Source organism: Octopus sinensis, linkage group LG6, assembly GCF_006345805.1.
Source record: "Octopus sinensis linkage group LG6, ASM634580v1, whole genome shotgun sequence".
Taxonomy (NCBI): Eukaryota; Metazoa; Mollusca; class Cephalopoda; order Octopoda; family Octopodidae; genus Octopus; species Octopus sinensis.
The window spans coordinates 18,522,117-18,547,384 of NC_043002.1; the positions used below are offsets into that span (position 1 = coordinate 18,522,117).

Genomic DNA, 25,268 nt, shown 5'->3' on the forward strand with positions numbered 1-25,268 from the left:
CCCCCATTTAACTTACACTAGATCCATTATTTTAGGTCATCCATAAAAGGATATTGTGAAGTTAATTTCTATATATACGACAATTATGTCTCAAATTAAATGCTTGTTTTATCTAATCTTGCGCTCAGGCTGCTTTCTTTTAGTGACACATATTCGTTGATTCTCGACATCTGGTGTTCAAGTTGTGAATTTTTTGCACCTGACTGTTTTCACAATCGTTTCTAGTTGACGATGTCAGTAATAAAGCATTTAATAATGGACAAGTTTTAAAATCATTCCACGACTCTGTAAATCAGATCATCTCCTCCAATAGATTTCTCACTCTGCCGAAGTCATAACATTGAGAAATGATTTGATAAAATCTTGTTCGACAATGGATGACATTTGCTTCCCAAGTGCCTTTATTCTTGATTATTTTATTGCAAAATAGACATTGTTCCTAAAATAAAGTGTAAGCAACAGAAGCAGCATTGAATTGAAATAACCATCTGTAAGCTGTACTTACCGTAAATACACCATTGCAAGACTTGATGCTATAGTTTGCAAAATGTCTGCGAGAAAACTTCTTCACAGATATATCTTGTTAAAAACACAATATATTTTGGAGTAAGACGAGTATCGTCCTAGCAGCGACTCTCATGAACATCAAACATGTTTTTCCCTTCTTGGGCCTAGTCAGTGACAAATACCCGATTGACTCGTTCCTAGACGGAATATGTCACATCCGTCATATAGCGATCATCGAATAGCACATTCACAAACATTGCGCACAGCTTGCCGAGCGTAAATAAACTCAGTGTACGCAATTGAAACAGCATTAAATTATAAATGCCATCTGTGTATCATATTCAGCAAATACACACCATTGACAGGGATGACAAGCTCCAAGAAAGGCGAAACGCGTCTGACGTTCTCATGATTCACTGCTGTGGCGATGTTTGTCTCTTTCCGATACATATTGTGTTGAATTTTTGTTTGTGAATTATAATGTTGCTGTACTATCAATAAAGAGATGACTTTCGGTTTCAAATCTAGTGAATTGTAAGACAGCATTTTTTGGTGAGGACAGGAAACTGTGATGCCGAGCACTTAGTGAAAACACTTTTCTACTGGAGAAAGCAGATTGTCTTTAGCCGAGATCAGAATTTCTGATATTCTTACAATCACAGAATAAGCATTTCTAAATAACATGCATTGCACAAAATGAAATACACATTTTTATGCGTACAAAAATATGGAGTCGTAGAGTAAATTATTTTTCACTGTGGGGCTCAAAGTCTATAAAGCTATAAATGTTAGTATGTAGAATATTAGATGATAAAGAGTTCCCTGGATGGAAAAAAAGTAGCACGTTGACCACAGGACCCAAACCTACTTTTTTGTAAGAATGACAGACACGCCAACCATTACACCAAAGCAACGCTTCAAATTTTTTCATCCAATTTAGAAGTTTTGTTCTTATCGGGGCGGATTTTTTCTCATTGGCAAGATGTTTACATGGTAAGAATTCAGAAAATGAAAGAGATATGAAGTAAATTGATTTTTGACAGTGAAACTGTAAGTACAGTAGAACTTCGTTTTACGAATGCCTCTCATCACGAACAAATCGGTTTACGAACAAGTTTTCTGACATAAAATTGTTAGTCGATGGTTGTTTCGAATTGTATTTTGTCAATTGTGGAAATGGAAGTTGTACGGAACCCATGTCTGACAAGTATAGAAGTCTTCAAACATTGTAGCAGGGAAGACGTATCGAACACTACTAGGTGTCGCCTCTTGAAGCAGGTAGCCAGGAATTTGTAGGCCCCTTGTTTTCCTTTTTAATAGTCCTCAATGCTACAATGGCCTCGATCCTTTTTGAGACATGAACGTTAGGAAATTAAGAAAGGAAATTGGTTTACAAATTATTCAGAGACATTTCAAAAGAAAATTGAAGCTACATGCATATAAGACACAAATAGAATAAATATATTATAAAGACCAGAGAGTCAAGTTAGTACAAGTGTGTTTTAATGATCCACTTATCAATAACTTGTTCATCTTTTGCCTCACCGATTTTCCGACTCATCACCTCATCGCTCATCTGCGCATGTCCAGTAAAAAGTTGCTTCTACCTCAATTAATTTTGTTCATTAAAGCTTTCTTGAAGCTGGTGGCCATCTTCACCGATATTACTACGCTGTACATGTAAATAAAAGAAAAATACATTTGGAGAGAGTCAACTGAATGATAAAATAGTTTGAGCAATTGAAGTAATACGTGGGTCTGGGACTTTGTGTGTATGTGAGTGAATGCTTGTATTTGAGAAGGTATACGTAATTAAAAATTTGAGTGAACTGTATGTAACAACTGGGATTGTTTCTTGTCGTAGAAATAGTGTAGTCATTGAGGATTTTACCCAATTTTAATAATAATAATAATAACAATAATAATAATAATTATTATTATTATTATTATTATTATTATTATTATTATTATTATTATTATTATTATTATTATTATTTTGTCTTGGTATAAAAGATAGGCTACAGCAAATATTCTGCTCAATACCACAGATTTGATTGTCAGTTGTTTGACCTTAACCAGTTGAGTATGTCCCTTAGTGGCTGACGATATGTGCATCTCTGATCATGAGCAGAAGTAGTGGAGGAGAATCATAGCCATGTGTTGAAAGGAATTCTTGGAGGTTTGGATAATTCACCTTGGAAACATGGGTGGTTCGTCCAACATCCTTAAACAATCCTTATTCAGGGACTTTTTGAGCGGGAAGAAAATTCTAACTGGGCCCCACCTGCAAGGTCATGTGCTGTTTATCTTGATATGAGATCACCATGTCGCGCACATATGGTTGTGATGCATGTGCCTGGTGTACCCTTTTCAGACGGGTAGTCATGATGGGTATACTGGGCTTGGTATATTTTACCCCAGTATCACTTTGATGGCATGCACTACTCTCTCACTCAATAATGATAATAATAATAATAACTGTAAACCACAGCAAAATTCATAGAAAGAAAAAAAGAAAAATTCAACGATGTGACCATCAATATGTGTGTGTGTGTGTGTGTGTGTGTGTGTGTGTGTGTGTGTGTGTGTATGAGTATGTGTGTGTATCATTTTTCTATCAGTAATAAAAAATAAAACAAGGTGATTATTTACATTATTTACATTTGACGGATATTTGTTTGTTGTTAACACAACGTTTTGACTGATATACTCTCCAGCCTTCATCAGGAGTCTTAGGGAAATTTCGAACCTGGGTTCTCATTCCTTAGTTATTTTTCGATGTTGATATTATTATTATTATTATTATTATTATTATTATTATTATTATTATTATTATTATTATTATTATTATTATTATTATTATTATTATTATTATTATTATTATTATTATTATTGTTATTCAGGTCACTGCCTGGAATCGAACTCGGAATCTTGTAGTAGCTCTTAAGCACTACGCCATATGCCCGTGGCGTAGTGGTTAACAGCGCGGACTACTAACCCCATGATCCCGAGTTCGATTCCAGGCAGTGACCTGAATAATAATAATAATAATAATAATAATAATAATATAATAATAATAATAATAATAATAATGATAATAACATCGAAAAATACCTTAGGAATGAGAACCCAGTAACAATAACAAATAGTAAAAAAAATGAAAATAATAAAATCAGTGATGATAATAATAATTATGAAAGGAAGCGGTTGGAATCTCCCCATGTCCTGATTGATGATATATCTAGTAATGGTGTCACGATAAAAACACTGGTAATTGCGCAACCTAATAATCGCTACCTCATACGAATGACAATGAAAAAACAAAATATTGTGAATAGCGGTGGTAATGAAACTAAAGCCCTTGATGGTGACAGGGTTGCGCCCAGCAGGCTCAGAGATACTGGTCTGACTCCAGCCTGTCGTTATTCAGCAAGGGACCAGCACACACGGCGTAGATGGGACAAACAAGTCAATGCTGTGGTTATGGAGTGTTACGACCTGAGCAACCCTGTAGACGAAAATGGTGTTCTTATTAGGGGATACCGACAACGTATTATGGAGAGAGAGTGAGGATTGTTTCAACTCACGGAATAAAGATTATGTGATCAAACTAGAGCAATAAGAAAAAAAACGTTGGCTCACAGAAGTAGAGCTCGAGGCTATCAAAAGACGGGTATTGGATAACAGCAACAGTAAGAACGATAAAAATAAAGTTCTTATTGATAAAATTAATCTCATGGCAGAAAACAGAGGTGAGATCTCTAATAAACCACAAGAAACAGTGATAGCTTGTCAATGAGAGACAAATAGATGGTCTGGAAGAAGACAATGAAACTAATGGTGATATGACAGATGGGCAAAAGACAATCTACGACAGAATAAAGGCAAGGCTACAGGAGAACGATAGCGACATTATTTGCAACCTTAAAAAGGTTGATGGGTGGAAATTGAACCAAGAAACGAACAAATGTGAATGAAATACATCAGAACAAAAACCATCACAGAAACAAATAATTTGATCAAGGTAAGTATTGTTATAGCAGAAAATATGGGTGTTGATGTCATATAAAAAAGAAAAGATCCATAGTGGAAAAGAAAAATACAGGCGGGGTTAGACATGTTCTCGAAAAACATTTCTGTGTTAGACCGAAAAGATAAGGGCGGGGCTTAAAAGCAAATAAAAATACAGAGCACTGAACAGGAAATATGATATTGAAGGTAAGGGCCTGAAAGTGGTAATGGAGAAACTGAAACAGCGCATCGCTGCAAAGAAAGCAAAAATAGTAAAATACAACCAAAGAAGGAAGGGATACAAGCAGAATAGGTTATTCAGAGAAGATCAGAAGGGATTTTACAAAGAAGTAAATGGAGTGTGTACAGATGAAAAGTTGATACCAGATAGCATTGAAAACCAAAAGTTTTGGAGTGACATCTGGAGCAAAGACAAGGAACACAATAAGGATGCTGAATGGTTGCAAGAACTGAAATAAACAGTAGTCTGTCCAAAACAGGCAGAACTACTCATTTCAGTTTGGGAAGTAAAGGAAATCAGCAACAAAATGGGAAACTGGAAGGCCCCAGGACCAGACGGAGTTCAAGGTTACTGGATAAAAAGATTTGGTGAATGCCATGCATGAATAGCTGCACAACTCAACATCCTGTTAAATACCGACCAAGTAACACCAGAGTGGTCGACAATGGGTTGGTGCTATGCCTGAAAAACTTCGAAAAAGGCAATACGGTAGACAATTACAGGCCGATATCCTGCTTGCCACTTGTGTAGAAATTATTGACTAAAATAGTCGCAGTTAATATACGAAAAAATGGAGTCCTGCCACATGAGCAGAAGGGTTGCAAACGTAAGAGCAGAGATACCAAGGATCAACTCCTGATAGACAAAACTGTACTCAGAGACTGCAAGAGGAGGAAAACTAACTTAGTTATGTCATAGATCGATTATTGTAAGGTGTACGATATGATCCCACATTCTTGAATTATGGAATGTATGAACCTATTTGGTATTGCATCAAATGTTGAGCGATTGCTTGGAAAAAGTATGGTGAAGTGGAGGACGGACCTGACAGCATACGGAAGAAGTTTAGGGAAATAGAAATCAGGAGAGGCATCTTCTAAGGAGACTGCCTGTCCTCACTGATCTTTGTACTGTGCTTGATACCACTAACAGTGATTCTGAGGAGAGCAAAGGCTGGGTGTGTATCAAAGAAACGCCAACATAAAGTCAACCATTTATTACTTATGGAAAACTTCAAACTTTATAGTAAAGATGAATCTCAAGTCAGTTCCCTCGTTGATACGGTGCATACTTGCAGTACTGATATCAGAATTGAGTTCAAACTAAAAAAGTGTGATGTGTTAGTCTTGAAGAAAGGCAAATATCAAATGTATGGACGGGTCAGCGATACCGTTGGGGGAGGTTATGAAACAAATAGAAGAGGTGGGCTATAAGTACTTGGGGATATTTGAAATTGATAAATTGATGGAGAAAAAAATGACAAAAATATTTAAGGTGGAGTACTTGGGCAGACTGAGACGGATCCTTAATTTGAAATTAAACGGACGGAATAAGATTGAAGCGATCAACACCTGGGCGGTTTTACTCCTTAGATATAGAGCAGGGGTGATCGCATGAACAGTAGACGAACTAAACAGCTTAGACAGAAAGACAAGGAAGTCGCTAACTAGATATAGGATATTCAATCCAAAAAGTGACTCAGACAGACTGTATGTAGAAAGAAAGAGAGGAGGAAGGGGACTGTTTGGATGCGAACACAGCATTAGAGCAAATTAAAACAACATAACGTGGTATGTAACAAATGTCTCAGAACTGCTATTATTGGAAGTAAGAAGGTCAGGCTTGTGCAGGATGGAAGATTGCAAAAATAAAGCACTGTGCAAGCACTTGAGAATGAATCAAACTGAAAATAGGCGGATAAAGAAAAGAATGCATGGACAACTTCACAGGGATGTTGAAGATAAAACAGACACAGAAAAAAGATGGCTATGGATGAGTAAAAGTAATTTAAAAATGGAAACGGAATCTCTAACCTGTGCTGCCTAAGAGCAAGCGTTAAGAACCAATTACATCAAATACAGAATAGAGAACACATCAAATAAGTGCAGAATTTGTAGACAAAATGGGGAAACAGTCTGGCATATTACCAGCCAATGTACGCCACTAGCCCAGAAAGAATATAAGCGATGTCATAATATAACAAGGATTGTCCATTGGACACTTTGCAACAAGTATGGACTTGACAGAGCAAAAAAGTGGTATGAAAGGCATGAAAGGAAAAAATGTACGGCCAGTTTGCAAGAGATGAGAACGCCAAGACAGATACAGGTGGCTATCAATGAGGAGGAGTGACCTGAAGATAGAGACAGATACATTCAGCCCAGGAACAAGCGTTGATAACCAATTATATGAAGCGCAGATTTGACAACACTACCGATAGCGACAAATGCAGAATGTGAGGTAAGAGGGGTGAAAGAGTATGGCACATCGTTAGCGAATGCCCGAATACAAACGACACCATGACAATGTGGTAAGAATGATCCATTGCGAGTTCTGTGGAAATCACGGCCTACAAAGAACAAAGACGTGGTATGAAAAAAACCACACAAGGAGTCACCGAAAATCAGAACTGCAAAATCCTGTGGGATGTAATGATCCAGTACGATCACCTGACCAGACATAGAAAACAGGACATTGTTGTGGTGAATAAAAAAGAAAGAACATGTATGATTATCGACATAACATGTCCCGGTGACAAAAGGATTAATATGAAAATCGAAGAAAAAAATAAACAACTACGACGATTTAAAGTGAGAAATACGAAGGTTGTGCTCAATGAAGAGAGTAGACGTGATACCAATAGTAATTGGTATACGGGGACGTATCAGCATTCAGCTACCAACATGGTGAAAAGGATTGCTTAGAACTGCAAGAATTCATCGCAGGGTTCTTGAAGCATGACCAGTAAACAAGTGTCACCTTAGTCTGCTGGCTGTGGACAGCTAATACTTCCCATCATACCCAGCAAAATGAGCTGTGAGTTTTCATATACTAATAATTATAACAATTCTCTCTACTATAGATACAAGGCCTGAAATTTTGGGAGAGGGGACTAGTCGGTTACATCCACCCCAGTGTTTCACTGGTACTTAATCTACCGACCCCGAAAGGATGAAAATCAAAGTCAGCCTCAATCAGAACTTAGCGACGGGCTAAATACCGCTAAACATTTCGTCTAGCGTGCAAACGATTCTGCCAGCTCGCCTCCTTTATAATAATAATAATATTAATAATAATGATAATAATAATAATAATAATAATAATAATAATAATAATAATAATAATAATAATATAATAATAATAATAATAATAATAATAATGTCTTTTTTATTCTTACTAAAAGGCTTCAGATCATAAAAAATATATTAAAAAAAATAAATAGATTATTTAATACAAACGGTAAGACTCTTTAGTAAAGATATAGACATGGAATTTGGTATAGATAAGTGTGAAATATTTATTTCTTTATTACCCTCAAGGGAGCTAAACATAGAGGGGACAAACAAGGGGATCAAGTCGATTACATCGACCCCAGTGCGCAACTGGTACTTGTTTAATCGACCCCGAAAGGATGAAAGGCAAAGTCGACCTCGGTGGAATTTGAACTCACAACATAACGACAGACGAAGTACCGCTAAGCATTTTCGCCCGGCGTGCTAACGTTTCTGCCAGCTCACCCCCGCCTAATAAGTGTGAAATATTAGTCATGAAAAAGGGTCGGGTAGTCAACAGTGAAGGCGTCCAATTACCAGATGGCCAGACATTAAAATCATTAAAAGGAGAGAGTTGTAAGTATCTAGGAGTATTAGATATCTAACAGAGCACTAACTATAGAAAGGAAAACGAAAACTGAGAAGGAGTACATCAGAAGGGTGAGAAAGCTAATGAAGTCAAAGCTAAATGGTCCGAATTTGTAGATTGGACAAAATCTGAATGAGCAAGTCTACACAGAAGTAAGAAGAAATTCAGTACAAATAGAGGACCTCTCTCAAGAACAGGAGTAGTAAGATTATACTTACCTGGAAAGGTAAGATAGAATAGGGTTAATATCAGTGTAAGACTGTGTGGTGTTAGCTAGAGTAGATGTAGGTAATAGTGAAAGAAATTTAAGAGCTGCTAGAGTCACAAGACATAAGGAAACCAAAAAGCCAAATGAAATTAAAACCCAAGAAAGGAAGAAGGATATCAGACTGGCAAGAGAAGACTTAACATGGTAGATTCCCAAAGATAATTGCAGCAAATAGTAGCAGAGAGATATGATTATGCTTGCAGAAATACTGTTTACATTATTTACATTCGATGGATATTTGTCCTCATCTTGTTTGTTGTTAACACAACGCGTCGGCTAATATACGCTCCAGTCAGCTAGAGTAGATATAGACTCCTATGTAGGTAATAGTGAAGAAAGCTTAAGAGCTGCTAGTGTCACAAGATATAAGGAAACCAAAAAGCCAAATAAAGTTAAAACCCAGAAGAAACATTATCTGTCAGGCAAGAGAAGACTTTTCGTGGTAGATTCCCAAAGATAATTACAGCAAATAGTAGTAGTGAGACATGATTATGTTTGCAGAAAGAGAAGCAGAAAAGGGAGGCAGAAAGTTTGTTAGTAGCTGCACAAGATCAAGCATTAAGGACTAATTGGATAAAAGCCTAAATAAACAAAAACCAGGTAGATTCCTAATGTCGGTTATGTAAATCAAAAAAAGATAGTGCTACTCATATAGTAAGTGAATATAGCATGGTGGTACAGAAAGAATACAAGAATAGTCATGACAACCTAGAGAGCATAATCCACTGGGAATTATGTAGGAATCTAGGATTTTACGATAATGATAGATGGTATGAACATGAACCTAGTAAATTAGTAAAAAGTAAGAAAGATGTTGTGGGACTTTAACATTGAGATGGACAGAGTAATAGAAACTAGAAGTCTTGATTTAGTAGACAAAAAGAATAAAAAGTACCATATAACTTTACAGTTCCAAATGATGAGAAAGTCAATATGAGAGGTATAGAAAAAATAGCAAAGTACTACGATCTAGCCATTTAATTACAGAGACTATGGGAACTATTAGTAACTATCACTAAGTATTTGAACAGATGGACATGGAAAATAGGCATAAAACATAGTCTTGTGCAACTCCAGAAAAAAGTGTTATTAGGGACAGTTAGAATACTTCGGAGAGTTCTTGGCATCTAAGATTACTTGTTGTAACCCGATGTTAGGAATTTTTCCAACAGTCTAATCTGTTGTGCGTATATAAAATAATAATAGTAATAATAATTTATATACTTACCTTGATATCTCCGCCTGACAGGAACACTTCAGCCACCAATAAAGATCCAGCTATAATCATTCCAATGAGCAATATTATCAAAGGGCCAGCAAATAAAGTGATGTTAAGACCGCTGAAGATGTTGTCATGTATTGAAGTGATTTTATCAAAGTATGCTTGACTGTCCATGAAGACTTCCCAAAAGATAGTCGTGTGACATTCACCCAGCATCCATTTCTTATGTATTTGTTCAATAATATCCATTTCTTTTAGGCTAATAATAGCATGATTTACCTCATTACTCAGTAAAGAATTCTTCTGCGTGACAAAGGAATAAGAGTGATCTCCTATGTCTCCGACTACCATAAGGTCACAGGGTTTTTGACTAACTAAAAATTCAGCCAGATCGCCTTCCATAATATAGGCATACATGCCATTTGATTCTCGCACCCTTTGCAAACCTTCCTCTGTTGACGATGTCAAAACACTTTGATCCTTCATGATGTTTTCATAAATATGTCTTTCCATAGCAACTGATGACCTTTTAAAATAACGGAGAGTTGAACCTGATTTTAAGGCCCCATAACGGACTTCACTTTGTTTGGCCATTTCATAAAAAGTTGTGAATGGTAGAAAAGCATTCTTTGGTCTGTTTGCCAGTAAGTGCGCTGCCATGGAACCGATGTAAAGAACCAGTGTTACCAAGACGAATATCCACCAAAACACGCTGAGTGTTCTTCCAGAATAAGACCGAGGCGCAATACGATATCCTAAAAATATATATATATATAATTATGAATATGAATATATGAGTACCTATGTATGTGTTCGTGATAAATATATGTGTGTGTATGTGTATGTATGCATATATATATATATATAAATTTACATGTGTGTGTGTATTTGGGTGTCAACCAGAAACGGTCAGAAAGACACGAAACGCCGCACCATTTGACTTTTGTTGGCAAAGTATGAACTTCCGGAGCTGATGTGATGAAAGATTTAAATTAATTTAATTTATTTCAATTTATTTTCCCCTTTATTTCAGTATGACTAAATCATCCTTTTAAAACGACTGAAACTGGAAGTTTACTTTCTTTAAAATGTTATTAATACATTTTCCAAGATAAAATTTCCAAAGCATTTTCTTTTTTTTCTATTCTTAATGTATTTTTAAATGTGTATGTATATATATGTGTGTGTGTGTGTGTATGTGTGTGTGTGTGTACTTGTATGCTTGTATGCACATATAAATGTGTGTGTAGGTAAATATGTATGTGTGTATGTATTTATAATCACAAATCAGGCTGTTATAGGTGGTAAGAATTCATTTATATGAGATGCTACACATACATATCCATATTACAATATGAAGATAGATCTTTACAGCTGTTTCAAAGATTCAGTGACTGGTTGAGGCTATAATGCATATCATGCAAAAAGACGTACATAATGAGGTCATACATATACACAGCAAGTAAACATAATTATTATGAACTGGCATGAAACATGATACGTTAATATTTTCAAGCAGGATACTCCGAATATTTTCATCAGAAGGATTAGTGACAAATGCAATAGTAACAGGTCACATTTTTATGATAATACACAGGCATCACTAAACAGAAATTGAAATTATAGGAAATTTCTTAGAACATGAATTTGTAAAAGTAGTTCCAGACGGTAAAGTTTTTAATATTGCTTTCTTTTAGTACTTTTAGTAATACATACCAAATACCTAGTTGGTAAGCAGCTTTCTCCATTGTAGTATAGATACATAAGTATAGCTAAAAGACTGTATCTAACATACATACATACATACATACATACATACATACATACATACATACATACATACATTCATTCATACATACATACATACAATCATACATAAATGCATACATACATACATACATACATACATACATACAATCATACATAAATGCATACATACATACATACATCATACATACATACATCATACATACATACATACATACATACATATACATACATACATACATACATACAATGTGGCTAGATTACAAGAAAGCCTTTGATTCCGTTCCCCACTCATGGAAGCTAGAAGCTCTTCAACTTCCTAAAGTTCCAGTGAGAATAGTCAAAGCCATAGCTGACCTGGCTTCATCGTGGACCGCCATCTTGAAATTAAACCTGATATAATGATTTAGGATAGAGGAGAGAAACTGTGTTGTGGAAATTAGCTGCCCAACGGATGTAAACGTAAAGCTGAAGATCAGTGAAAAAGAGAACACCTATGCTGAACTATTGAGAAATCTATAGTTACTTTATTCAGATTACCAGTTCAGGTTTATACCTGTAATTATTAGGGTACTTGGATATGTAACACACTGACTAAATACCAATCTTCAGAAATGGGAGTTACGATTCAAGAAAATTCTTCTTATAAATGTTTTGCTTGTATCAGGTACGTATATATATATAAAGTGAGGGAGGAAGAGGAGGAAAAGCATTTCTCTTAAATGTGCACTGAAAACATGTATGCGTTCTCGCTGTGCCTTTTTACCAAAGTTTTTCTCATATTTCCATGCAAGTTCCTTTCCATTTTTTCCTTAACAGTTATGTTCCCAAAGCCACCATTAAAATTTGTAGAGCCTTCATGTTGATGTATGAGATAAAGTGATGTAGGCTTGTGTTGTTGCGTCGAACCTTTGAAAGTCTGATATTTTGATAATGCGTATGAGGATTTTACTATAATAATGATAATAATAATAATGATGAAATAATAATAATAATATAATAATAATAATATAATAATAATAATAATAATAATAATAATAATAATAATAATAATTATGATAATAATGATAATAATGGTAATATTAATAATAATAATAATAATAATAATAATAATAATAATAATAATAATAATAATAATAATAATAATAATAATAATAATAAACGATACGAAATTATAGAAAGGACCTCGGTAAAGAAAATACAATTAATTTTATAGACAGTTGTGTTTTAGATACAGCATGCACAATCTTACACAGTTACAAACATGCGCACATAACTGAGCTTTTAATTTGATAATGGACTTGATAATTAAGACTGGTCTGGACTGGATTGGTAAAATGCATTTGCATACTTTAAGAATGTGAGTGAACAAATAGTAATAAAAATGAAAGGTAAGTGCCATCATTGTGACACAGCATCACTTACCTTGCCACATGAATGTACTGAAGGTGAACCAAAAACTATTCATACAATTAAAACTGCTACGTTTTTCCGAATCAACATCCACGTCCGACGTGTTTGTCCATTCATACGGACTAATTCGACCGATTATTGCCAGAAAGCTACCGGTCAGTACATAAGCTAATATGATGAAACACCAAACAGGAGTTGTGAATGGTTTTAAAATAATGAAAAGTCCACGTGTCACTTGTGTCAGCTTTGGTTTTTTAATAACGATTTTATATCCAGAACTTAGAAATGGAAAAGACATATCCACATGTCTCAAACGGTTTGAATCGAGGGTAAGAGGAGCGGCAGCGATATCAGCATGCTGAAAAGGAAATAATTACTTCCTTTAGAATGGAAACTAGACCAAAATCTATTGGTTTGACTTCAAAGATGATGCTAGAGGTTATTAATTTTAAGAAAATATGAATGAGTACAGTTTCTTGTATTTGAAACCGAAATCGCATTATCAGGGAGCAAATAGCACATTATATTTCTTTACTGCCCACAAGGGGCTAAACATAGAGGGAACAAACAAGGACAGACAAAGGGATTAAGTCGATTACATCGACCCCAGTGCGTAACTGGTACTTTATTTATCGACCCCGAAAGGATGAAAGGCGAAGTCGACCTCGGCGGAATTTGATCTCGGAACGTAACGACAGACAAAATACGGCTACGCATTTCGCCCAGCTCGCTGCCTTAAGCAAATAGCACATTACATCGCATCGGGAGTTTTAACATCATTTTTTTGAAATTTTAAATGTAAGTTTTAAATATTGACAAACTGGGACCTAATCTTATAATTGCCTGGGTAGGCTAAATATATTCCTTTTCCAATAGCATTAGTAAAGTAAATGAAATAAGATGACTAATTAATTTAAACATCGTCTAAAGGATATAAAAATGTTATTTAAAGAAAATATAAATGAAATTTTTTCTTGGGGTTTAAATTTCCATCAACGAGGTACTGCTGAGGGACTAAGGAGTTCACTTTGTAACTATGTGTCTTTTGGGGTACGATCACAGCATTTGATACCTTGTGTAAATGTGTCTTACCAATGCCTTGGATCAACCAAAGTCTTGTACAGAAAATCGACCAGTTCAACTTCACCCACTTCCTTCTGGGAGATTTGAGCGGGGCCTATTGCGTTTCAAGTATTTGATCCTGGTCTCCTTAACTTTCGTAATCAAACCTTCTCGAGGTTGCCTAAAAAGGGTCGTGGACGCCGCGCTTCTTTTTTTGCTTACAAATCTATTAAAAATAAGTTTCTATTTGTTTAATAGAACAAAAGTCTGGAGATGTTTCCAAGAGAATAGGAACATCCATTAATTATTATTACACTATAGTACTGCCCATTATATGACGGGTAACTTTGGAAGTATATTGATGGTAATGCTGTCTTTACTTCTCAAACAACAAATAAATAAATATTAGATTATTTTCACTTGACACAAGAACAAATTCTACTAAGCATGGTATAATTTTTATCCTTTAGTCAGGAGAGAAGGCAGTGTCCAAGAACTGCTACCGGATCTCAGATGCAAGTGGATGTGGGGAGGAAGGTGCATTCAAACAGGAGACCTCTCCCGAATGCTTGTAATATTAAACCGACCAAAGTAGGCTATTACAGGACTTGAATTTTAAGAGCCGGAACAAAAACTGCAAGGCATCCGGTTCGATAATTTGCAGTTCCACCAATCCACAGACTTACATTCATATCTTTTGAACGACCATGAGAAGCTGACTGAAAAAATTATCCTCGACGGGATTTGAACTCAGAGTGCAAAAGAGTCAATACAAATACTGCAAAGTATTCTGCCCAACGCTTTAATGACTCTGCCAATTCACTGCTTTATCGTGTCAGACAAACGTCGATGAACGTACAAAGCTAAGGTGATGCGCTGCAAGGTACCAGGATTTTCGACTCGAGTCAAATATAGCAAACTGCTGCAAATCGCTGTTAGAATATCCGTACAGGTGGAGTCTATCCCGGTTAGTTTGTATGGCATCTAGTTGTATAAGTTCTAATTATGAAGTCAGTCTCTGAAGAAAGAAATGTGGATAACTGAGATGGATGAAAATGGTTCACCCATTTCATACCATATGTTCTTGAAACGGCCGTAAGAATTTGAACTTTCACTTGATTTACCAATCGATTCCTCTTAAAATCATTGCGAACCATTCTTTCATCCATTTGGTAATTTAGATTCATGCAATTATGACCTTGCATGGATAATAACTTTCTCATAGATTCCAAACACAGACGTACAAGTTCATACTATATCATGAGAGTATAGCTATGTTTTGTATTTCATATCGTATTTACATATTTATATTTACGCGTATTTTTATGAAGTATTCCGATGTCGGGAAATATACTGACGAGATGAACTCTGACTCCTGAAATTTATTCTCTTCTCTTTATATTAATATTTATATTTCATGTTCTATTAATTAGGACGCTAATGAGTTGTTCTGTACAGGGAGATAATTACCTTTCTATCTGATTATATACATTATACATATATATCTATGTATGTATGTATGTATGTATGTATGTATGTATGTATGTATGTATGTATGTATGTATGTATATACATATATATATATATATATATATATATATATATATATATAGAGAGAGAGAGAGAGAGAGAGAGAGAGAGAGAATTAAAAAAATACAAACACAAAAAAAAACAACGCGAGGACGTGGTACATGTAAAGTATTAGCAGATGCTCAAGGAAGGAAAGAAAGGTGGTTTAACGTTTCGAGCAGACGCTCTTCTTCAGAAACAGAGGAAAGTCCAATAGAAAAGGAAGACAGAGCCCCAGCCTCCTGACTGACTTTGGAGTACCTAATTCGCGGAATTCTCTCAACCATCGGATTACATTACCTTTTTCATTCGGAATACGCCATTTCTGCACGTTGATTGTGAATCATTATATATATATATATATATATATATATATATACACGTTAGAGACATTAGAGACATATGCATCAGAGCGTTATCAATATCTTTTTCAGCGGATAAAGATATATTTTCAAAGTAGTTTCAAGTCGCCTTACCCCTGATACAACTTCTCCAATCATTCCGGTCCAGTTTCCATCTTCATCAATATGTCCAAAGCGTCCGTCTTTCACTAAGTTTATGTCAAAGGTCACATTCATTAATGGAGCCATCTGAGCTAACATGTCAACTATGTAGCCATGCTGTTCTCTTCCGCTTTCATGCTTTTCTTCCATGTAAAAGGGAGGAATCTGGAGAAAACAAAAACAACCCATTAAGCAAGAATATAAAGCTGTCGAGTAAAAAGACACAGAATTATGTAACCGTCACCTAATTTGTCAGTTACATGGGTGATAATGTACAGGAAGCAGCAGATAGCTTCAGATTTATAGTCTTGGTAAACGTTTCATTAACAAACTCACAGTGTGCATTGATTTAAACCCTATTGGTAACTGAAAAATAAAACGATGAAACATTAGCAGCATGAAGGCGCCATTATTACTTAAATTAATAAGCGTCACACTCATTTTAGTCATTAGAGTGCGGCCATGCTGGGGCACCGTCTTGAAGGGTTTTTATTTGAAAGAATAGAACAAGTTTGGTGCTTAATCTATCGGTCTCTTTTTGTCGAGCTCTTAAGTTACGGAAATGTAAAGAAACCACCACCAGTTGTTAGCGGTGGAGGAAGACAAACACAAACACAAAGACACATACACACACACAAACACACACACGCATGCCCGCACACATACACACACACACACTCACCCGCACACATACACACACACACACACACACCCACACATATATATATATATATATATATATATATATAATATATATATATATATATATACGGCAGCGGGCTCTTTTCGGTTTCCGCCTACCAAATCCACTCACAAGTCTTTGATCGGCCTGGGGCTTCAGTTGGCAACAATTGCCCAAGATGGTTCTGGGACAGAACCCAAAACCATGTAGTTGAGAAGCGAGCTTCTAACCTCAAGGGCATGCCCAAACCCATAAAAGATAATCAACCACGCCGAGACGCGAAAACGCAACCTTCTGATTCGAAGTTAAACGCTTTGTGCCGCACACTGCATTAAAGATAATGATTCAAAATTATTTTGAAATTAATTGAAATGTCGCTATTTGGAAATAAAAGTTTAATTTCAAATTCTGGTATTTATATTAAATCATATTGAATTAGAGATTTAATCAGAGGACAAGCTGTAGATATGAAGTATGGTAACAACCTAGACATGCTTGTCTTACTAGGTCTCCTCAATATATTTTTTATCAGTATTTATCAGGCCCTTGATAACAGACATAAACATTTTAAATGAAGTATTTTAGTTCACTATCTTAAGTACGTTAACACCAACACTTAATTTCTCATGCTGAATATGTAAGTTGGTAATTTCCCCTCTCTCACTCTCTCTCTTTGTTAAAATTATAATTGTTTCCGATTTAGATACAAGAAATGTTGTTAATGAGTAAAAGTAAATAGCATACAATTTATTACAATGATTCAGACAGATTTTATACTAGGAAGTAATATGAATAAAGTTAAATACTTTAGTGTAAATAGTACTATAATCTTGCTACTTTATATCATCTTTATTACATGCAGTAATTGAGATGGCTTATATTTGGAAAACCGCTTCTGTTTCCACGATTTTATAAACCCTTCCCCGCTAAGCCAGATATCAGCACAAAAGCTTCTAATGTGAATGTCAGTTGCTAACAAAGGATTCACACCTCGTTCGCCCGATCAATAAGAAGTAGTTGTGAAATCGTAAGATTGTATTATACCGGCTTGATAAGAGGAAACATCAGACAAGGTAATCCTATATATAAAATATCTGAGAAAAATCTGGATGATCAGGGTTAGAATGCCTTCGATCCAAGGTCCGCTTGATCAGGGTTGATCTGGAACTAAACAACAACAAAATAATCAACCACCTCCAGCCAGAAGTATTCTTCTTTAAGATTTATTAAGTCACTAAGCTTTCTGCTTCTTTCGTATAAATCTTATAGAATGAAAGACTTTTATATTGGTTTCAGATATTTATCAAAAGCTTTTGATGTAAATAACAAACATTTTGTATTAATTTGAATATTAATAGGCGTGAGTATGAATAGTGATAATATTCTTAATTAGGTAGCCAATCCATCAGAAGTGATAAATTATTTTAGAACACGGACAAGAGACGATACAAAGCACTTACTTGTAACGTAGAAACCTTGATAACCTTTTTCGCGGGATTCTAGAAAATAAAAAGAAAGCATTGTTTTGATAATTATCTCAAAATATTTCACAAAAATATTAAATTTTGAAATATCTATATTGGAAGATAACTGACAACAAACACATATTCTGAAAACTGGTCTTGGGGTAGGTTTTGTGTTGCCTTGGTTACGGAATTGAAGTCATTACTGCTTGTCAGACATGGAAACGGCAATTTAACATGTAACATCACTTTTAAGTTATATCTACTTTGTTATTGTTGTTGTTGCTGCTGCTGCTTTGTTTGTTTGTTTTGTTTGTTTGTTGAGCGAAACGGTCTTCGTCCCAGAGCTTGCAAGATGGGAGAAGTCCGAAACGTGGTCCTTTGCTATTCGTAAGACCCGCAGAAGAGAAAGCAGGTCAACCCCCGACACCGAGAGCATCGACGGATGGATGAATGCGCATCCAGGCTCAGCGGTTGCGTAGGAGGTCGGGGTGCTGCTGCTGCTGCTACTGCTGCTTTTGGTACCTATTTCATCCTCTTTTTAATGTTATCGTTATGTAGAAGAAAGTGAGTCATGATCCATCAAAATTATACTCAATTTTTTTTCTATTTGCTCTATCCCGTCTCTTTTCCAGATTTAGTGTATCTAAAGCTACACAATCTAAAATGTCCTTCATTGTTTAGGTCTTTAACGTGTGATTTCAGTTAGATTACTGATATTTCTAGTATGTCGATGAACACTTAAGAAGCTCCGTGTTGCTTTCTAATATCTCAACACCACCACAGCCTCGTTGTTGCAGTTGACGCCTGTGCTGACTCAAGAACCTTCTTGCTTTTTAGATGACAAGACACAAAAGAATCATTGGCTGCGAGGTTGATGAACCATGGATGATGATGAAACTATTGGCTCCTATTGTTACAACTGCACAAGATTTTCTTTTACGGGGCTTAGAAAAACCAAAGAGTCACTGCAAGAAGAGTGTGAATATGAGAGGGGAATATGTTCAATAAAATCATAATTAATGAGCCTGCTGTATTATCTTTTGCACAAAACCGGAACTTTTCAGCACACCCTCGTATTTACATATATATTCGCATAGACATGTATATATATTGTTGTATTTCGGGATGGTCATTTTGTCTTTTTTGCCAAATAAACACACGCACTATATATTTTTCTTCACTCGTTTATTACTGTTCTTATTTTATTATTTTAATTCATGTTCATTGCCCGGAAATCTTTCGTCACACATCTGTGACCTCTTCAGGTACACTTTTCTTTTTCATGTGTGTTCTTGCTCCACTTACTCCATCCTGTTCTTCTTAGAAGAACATATATGTGTGCATATGTATACGTATATATGTATGCATGTATTTATACACATGTTTGTGTGTACGTATATATAAATATATATATACATATATGCATACATACATATATACACACTGGTAGAATATTCTCATCCAAACTTCTGTCAAATGTAAACATAACAGACCGGATATTGTTGTTTGGGACAAAGTGGTAAAGGTGTGTACCATCATAGAGGTTAACTGCCCTTCAGATATAAGTATTTGAAAATCAAAGAAAAAGAGGATATTTATGGACAACTGCTTCGAAACATCCTGCTTCTATATCAATACTATGAATTCATATTCATACCAATAATAAATGGAGCACTAAGTTTTGTTAGCAAAAGCTTAAAGGAGAATATGAATAAACTGGGATTTTCAGAAAGAGAAACTGACCGGCTAATTCGTACATTACAAGTGCAATCTGTGAGTGGAACAGTAAAAATATGCAAGACTTTTATCAAGTTCCAAACGTGAATTTGTCTGTGTTAACTACATCCCAAAGATTGAGCCTTGTATCTTTGTTGGAAACGGGCTCCCTCCTCAGTGGAAGATTTATAATAATCAAAAAATAGAAAAGACATACATATTTCTTGTTATACTGAGAGGCGGTGCACGGTACCAAAATTTTGGACTCGTATCAAATATATCAGACTTCCAAGTCATTGTCAAAGTATCTGCATAATTTGTCTAATTTGTACTGGCATCGACTCGCATAAGTTGTAAAATGAAGTAAAACCAAACAGTAATATTTTGAAATTATTTAGTACGTACGTTTCTAGCTTTCTTAATATACAATAAGAAATTCATCGATTACACAAAACTCCCTCAGCTTAAAGCACTTTAAAATATTTTGAAAATGCTTTAACTGAGGAAGATATACGTAATGAATGCATTTATTAAATATTGCGCAAAGCTGAAACGTACGTATCAAATGATTTCAAAATATCAACAAGGCAATGGTTATATTGCCTTGCTGTGTCGGCACCGGAAGTCTCTTGACGGTTTTTCATAGATACTTATATTTCCTTGTGTTTGTTACCATTATATTTCCGTTATAATTGGGTTTTGACCTTTTTTAACTAGGCTATTGAGGTTAGGTTCAAAGCAGATAGTATAAGTTTAACTTTTTCGTATCGTTGTTAGCTAGAAAGACATTTGTTATGCATTGTAGATTCTGTTTTATCGCAAGAATATGTATGTTCTGCTTGCGTGAGAGTGTGTTTGTACGCGTGTGTGTAAATGAGTGGGTGAGTGAGTGTGTATGTACGTGCTATCTCTTTTAACTCGCGTGCTGCGTTTAAATATTTTGTTCTACGCTGTCGATGCCGTTGGATTGGATGGTACAGTTAGCTAGGTATCAAAACCATAATGATTTACAACAGATCAGCATACGATGGGCATCTATAATCGTTTAGAGAAAAATTGGTGTTATTGTGATATCTATGAGGTTGATTATCAGTTCTGGGGTTCGGTCTTGAGTGTGCACTTCAGTATATTGATAACATCAGAAACATAAATATATGCATTCATGTGTATATATATATATATATATATATATATATATATATATATATATATATATAATAGAATAATAAAGAGAAAGTCCTTGGTACATTATTATATATATATTTGAAAGAATGAGTAGTGATGCTTTTTTTAGGGGTTAATTAGGGGATAATTTTTATTTTAATCTTAATAATTTTTAGTGGTTACTCTGAGCTTCGAACTTCAAGTAGCCTTTTTTCAAAGTCGAAAATGTATGTCTTACTGGTTACTTAAATAGCAAAAGATTTCTATTTAAGCAAAAAGTAAAACATACATTATATATATATATATATATATATATATATATATATATATATATATATATATATATTATATATATATATATATATATATATATATATATATATATCAGGTATTGAAACTATCCACATCATAATACAGCTTAGATGGTCAGGTTATCTCTCACATATGTGTGATATCAGAATACCGAAGCAACTTCTCTTTGGCCAATTCCCAAGAGGAAGGTCAGTTGGAAGGCTGCACTTGCGCTTGAAAGACTAACTAAAAAACAATCTGAAGCGATGAACATTCTCTTTTTTTCCAGAGAAAACAAAGTATCAGAACGCAGGACCTGGCGCAAGTCCTGCTTCTTCTCAGTTCAAAGACTTGACCAAAGTCGACTCCAGCACCGGGACCAACAATTGTGCAAGCATGAAAGCACGCTGGTAAAACACTGCTCCCGTCATTGTGGTTTCGTGATACGAAGCAAAGCAGGCCTTGCCGCCCGCTCAAGAAAACACATAGTAAATGATCCACAAGCACTTAAACAAACTGAGTCCTCAACTTGTTCCATTTGCCTAAAGGTTGCAAGGCACCAGCAGGCCTCAAGAGACACGTCCATAGAACATTATTGCCACTTGTTACTGGTGATAATGGCCAACCCATATCAGGTAAGTCAACATCGTATGTGAAGAATTCCACTCACTTCACAGAATTGATCAAGGATACTCCCATATGATCCAACCAGACGGTTAGTCTGGATGTGATAAGTCTGTTTCACAACGTCCCAACTAATGAAGCACTATCAGTGATTCAAGATAAACTAGTGGCGGATACCTCTCTAAAAGAATGCACAAGTATACCAATAGAAACCTTGATGGAAATGTTGACTTGCTGCGTAGAAAGTACCTACTTTAGAGTAGATACTGATATCTATCGACAGGATGATGGTTTAGCTAAAGGTTTGTCATTATCACCAATAATAGCTAATATATACATGGAATACTTTAAGAATTAGGCTTTAGGATCAACATCACTAAAGTCAACTCTAAGACCTCGATATGTTGAAGACACCTTCATACTCTGGCCCCGCCAGGAGGATGTCCAAGTACTACTAGATCATGTGAACTCAATAAAAACCATCCATACAGTTCGCAATTGAAAAGGAAAAGGACAATCAGCTAGCATTCCTGGACGTATTAATAACGCGCACTGAGTATGGATTCAGGACATCCGTATATCGCAAGCTACCTTCACTGGGCAATACCTCAACTTCAATTCCAACCATCCATACAGTATAAAGAGGGAGATTGCGCAGTATCTAAAACATCGAGCAAAGACTTTAAGCAATGATACTGATACACTCCAGGAAGAAATGATCAGGCTAAGAAACAATTTACTATACAACAACTACCCAAATAACATACTGTCCACCACAATTAGGAAGAGAGGAGAGCATGAAACCCGTAAATTGAGTACAGTCTGTCTACCCTGTGCCAAAGGCCTCTTGGAAAAGACTTTGCAAATATCTTCTCCGAATAAAACCATCCATAGAAGAGATTATGAACAAAAATTACGTGTACCCTATCCCATGCAGTTGTGGTAGGTTATACAAAGGTGAAACATGCCGTCCCCTTAAAGTAAGGGTAGAGGAACATCGTAAATATGTGACATGAGGGGATTTTGAAGAATCGGGTGTAGCTGATCATGTCTGGAAAAACGGAGACCACATCCTGCTGCAAGGATGAAGTTAAAATAATCGATAGAGAACACCACTGGAAAATACGAAGATTAAGAGGCAGCACATATGCTAGGACATAGTAACCCCTAAGCAGACCAAGTGCAAATATTAATGTAATATGGGAACCAGTATTAAGAGAAGATAAAATACTAGGTTTATAGACCCTAAAATTCACTATACAATTGCCCACGGGCATATAGCGTAGTGGATAAGAGCGCGGGCTACTAACCCTCGGATTCTAAGTTCAATCCCAGACAGGGACTTGAAAAATAATTATTATCAGCAGAAAAATAACATCAGCAACATACCTTAATGTACCCCACTAGTCAAATTCCACCTGAACACCTGATGAAGGCTGGAGAGTACATCAGCCGAAACGTTGTGATAGCAACAAACAAGATGAGGACACCTATCCCTCCATTGTAAATATGGTATTTTTAATGCATGTAATTCAGGGGTGATTATTTGGGACTTCTGAGAGGGAGAGGGAGAAGAGAGAGAGGGCGAAGTGAGAGAGGGGGAAGAGAAAGAGAGAGGAAAGAGGGAGATAGTACGTCTTATATACCATCAAATACGATCTGCTAAGCTTTTCAAATATGTAAGTAAAACAGGAATGCAAATCTTGAAGATGATTTGCAGATAGAATTCGAAAGTGGTGCAAATCTTTTGGAAAATACAATCTTCACTAAACTTTCACCATTGTATAAGAAATGATACTAAAGTACCTATTTTCAAAACGTATTTTGCCTTTTTCTTGTGTGGCTTTAAAACATGGTCATTGTATTTAAATCATCTTAAACAGTTGGAGATTTTTCAATAACAGTTTCTTTAACAAATTGTAGAGACAATCGGAGTGATGTTGGGATTTTAGAATTAGTGAATACTTTGAGCTTAGAAGCTTTCTTACGATATAGTAAAATGAAATGAACAAGTGATGTAGCTAGTATGATAAAGGAATTTTAAAACATTTAAATTTGGGGGAACCATATTCTGGGAAAAGTCTCCATCTTACAAACTGAAGTTAAGATATAAAAACTGACAGCAAAAAGATGTTATATCCTCATGGGATTCTGGAGAGAAATGAAGGTTAATAGAGTATTATAGAGAAAAAGAAATTGTTTTATCTATATATTTGAAATGTAATATATGAACTTAGAATCAACCTACCTTAGCTTCTGCCAACGTGACTATACATTGAAACGATATCAGCAAGAAAAATCCCAAAGATGCAAGATTTATGGAGAACATAAATTTCTTTAAAGACATTGACATTTTAACTGGTGATATAGTGGGGCAAATGATGCCTAAAAAGTGTATGAAATGTACTGACAGGGCAGTTTCAGCAAATTCGTTTTTATACCAGCGATGACGGATTTCTATATATGGCTATGTCTCTCTGATATATTATTATCACAAGCACAGCGACATCGATGTGTTAGCTTGTGTGTGTGTGTGTGTGTGTGTGTGTGTGTGTGTGTGTGCGTGTTGCGTAGGCGCGCGTACGTATAATTGTGCGCTTTAACAGAGCTTAAAAGGTCTAAATGCCTGTGTTGCATGCGTTTCTATGTACGTATGTTTGTACTTGCTTGTAATTATGCGTGCGGAAATAGATACATAGACATGAATATGCATACACATACACACACAGACACACACACACACACACACGCGCACACACACACATACATACATACATATCTGTAAGTGGTTGTCTATGAATGTGTGTGAGTGTGGTTGTACGTGCTGAAGTACGTGTGTAAGTTTGTGTATGTCCATCAGTGTATATGCGTTAATATGAATACATATATGTATTTATGCATGTATGTATGTATGTATGTATGTCTAAAGGCCAATAAACAATTCAACCTAACTACGATCCATTCTTTGCCCCAATTTTCCACTTCTCACCCTCACACTCTCTCTCCATTCTCTCTGCCACTCTGCTGTTCCTGTCTCATCTCTGGTCTTTCTCACACCATTCTTATCCATTAATTGCGTACAATCTGTTCTTTAGTACAAAATAGCATAACATATGCATA

General features: G+C 35.6%; 1 protein-coding gene across 1 annotated transcript; it reads right to left on the reverse strand.

Moving 5' to 3' along the window:
• Nucleotides 1-1,988: 1,988 nt before the first annotated feature.
• Nucleotides 1,989-24,587, reverse strand: LOC115213120 (glutamate receptor 2-like). The gene is made up of 6 exons (XM_029782048.2): nucleotides 24,397-24,587; nucleotides 18,348-18,386; nucleotides 16,179-16,370; nucleotides 13,084-13,429; nucleotides 9,898-10,646; nucleotides 1,989-2,179 (listed from the first exon to the last, which is right to left on the reverse strand). The coding sequence occupies exons 1-6, from the start codon at nucleotides 24,499-24,501 to the stop codon at nucleotides 2,120-2,122; spliced, it is 1,491 nt and encodes a 496-aa protein (XP_029637908.1). The 5' UTR covers nucleotides 24,502-24,587; the 3' UTR covers nucleotides 1,989-2,119.
• Between the last annotated feature and the right edge of the window lie 681 nt (nucleotides 24,588-25,268).

What these genes read in the sequence shown, in the direction of transcription:
- LOC115213120 (XM_029782048.2), bottom strand. Translation starts at nt 24,501, where the DNA reads ATGTCAATGTCTTTAAAGAAATTTATGTTCTCCATAAATCTTGCATCT. An exon ending in TCAAGGTTTCTACGTTACAA is followed by an intron (nt 16,371 to 18,347) that starts GTAAGTGCTTTG and finishes TGTTTTCTCCAG; the next exon opens with ATTCCTCCCTTTTACATGGA. An exon ending in CAGTACATTCATGTGGCAAG is followed by an intron (nt 10,647 to 13,083) that starts GTAAGTGATGCT and finishes ATATATTTTTAG; the next exon opens with GATATCGTATTGCGCCTCGG.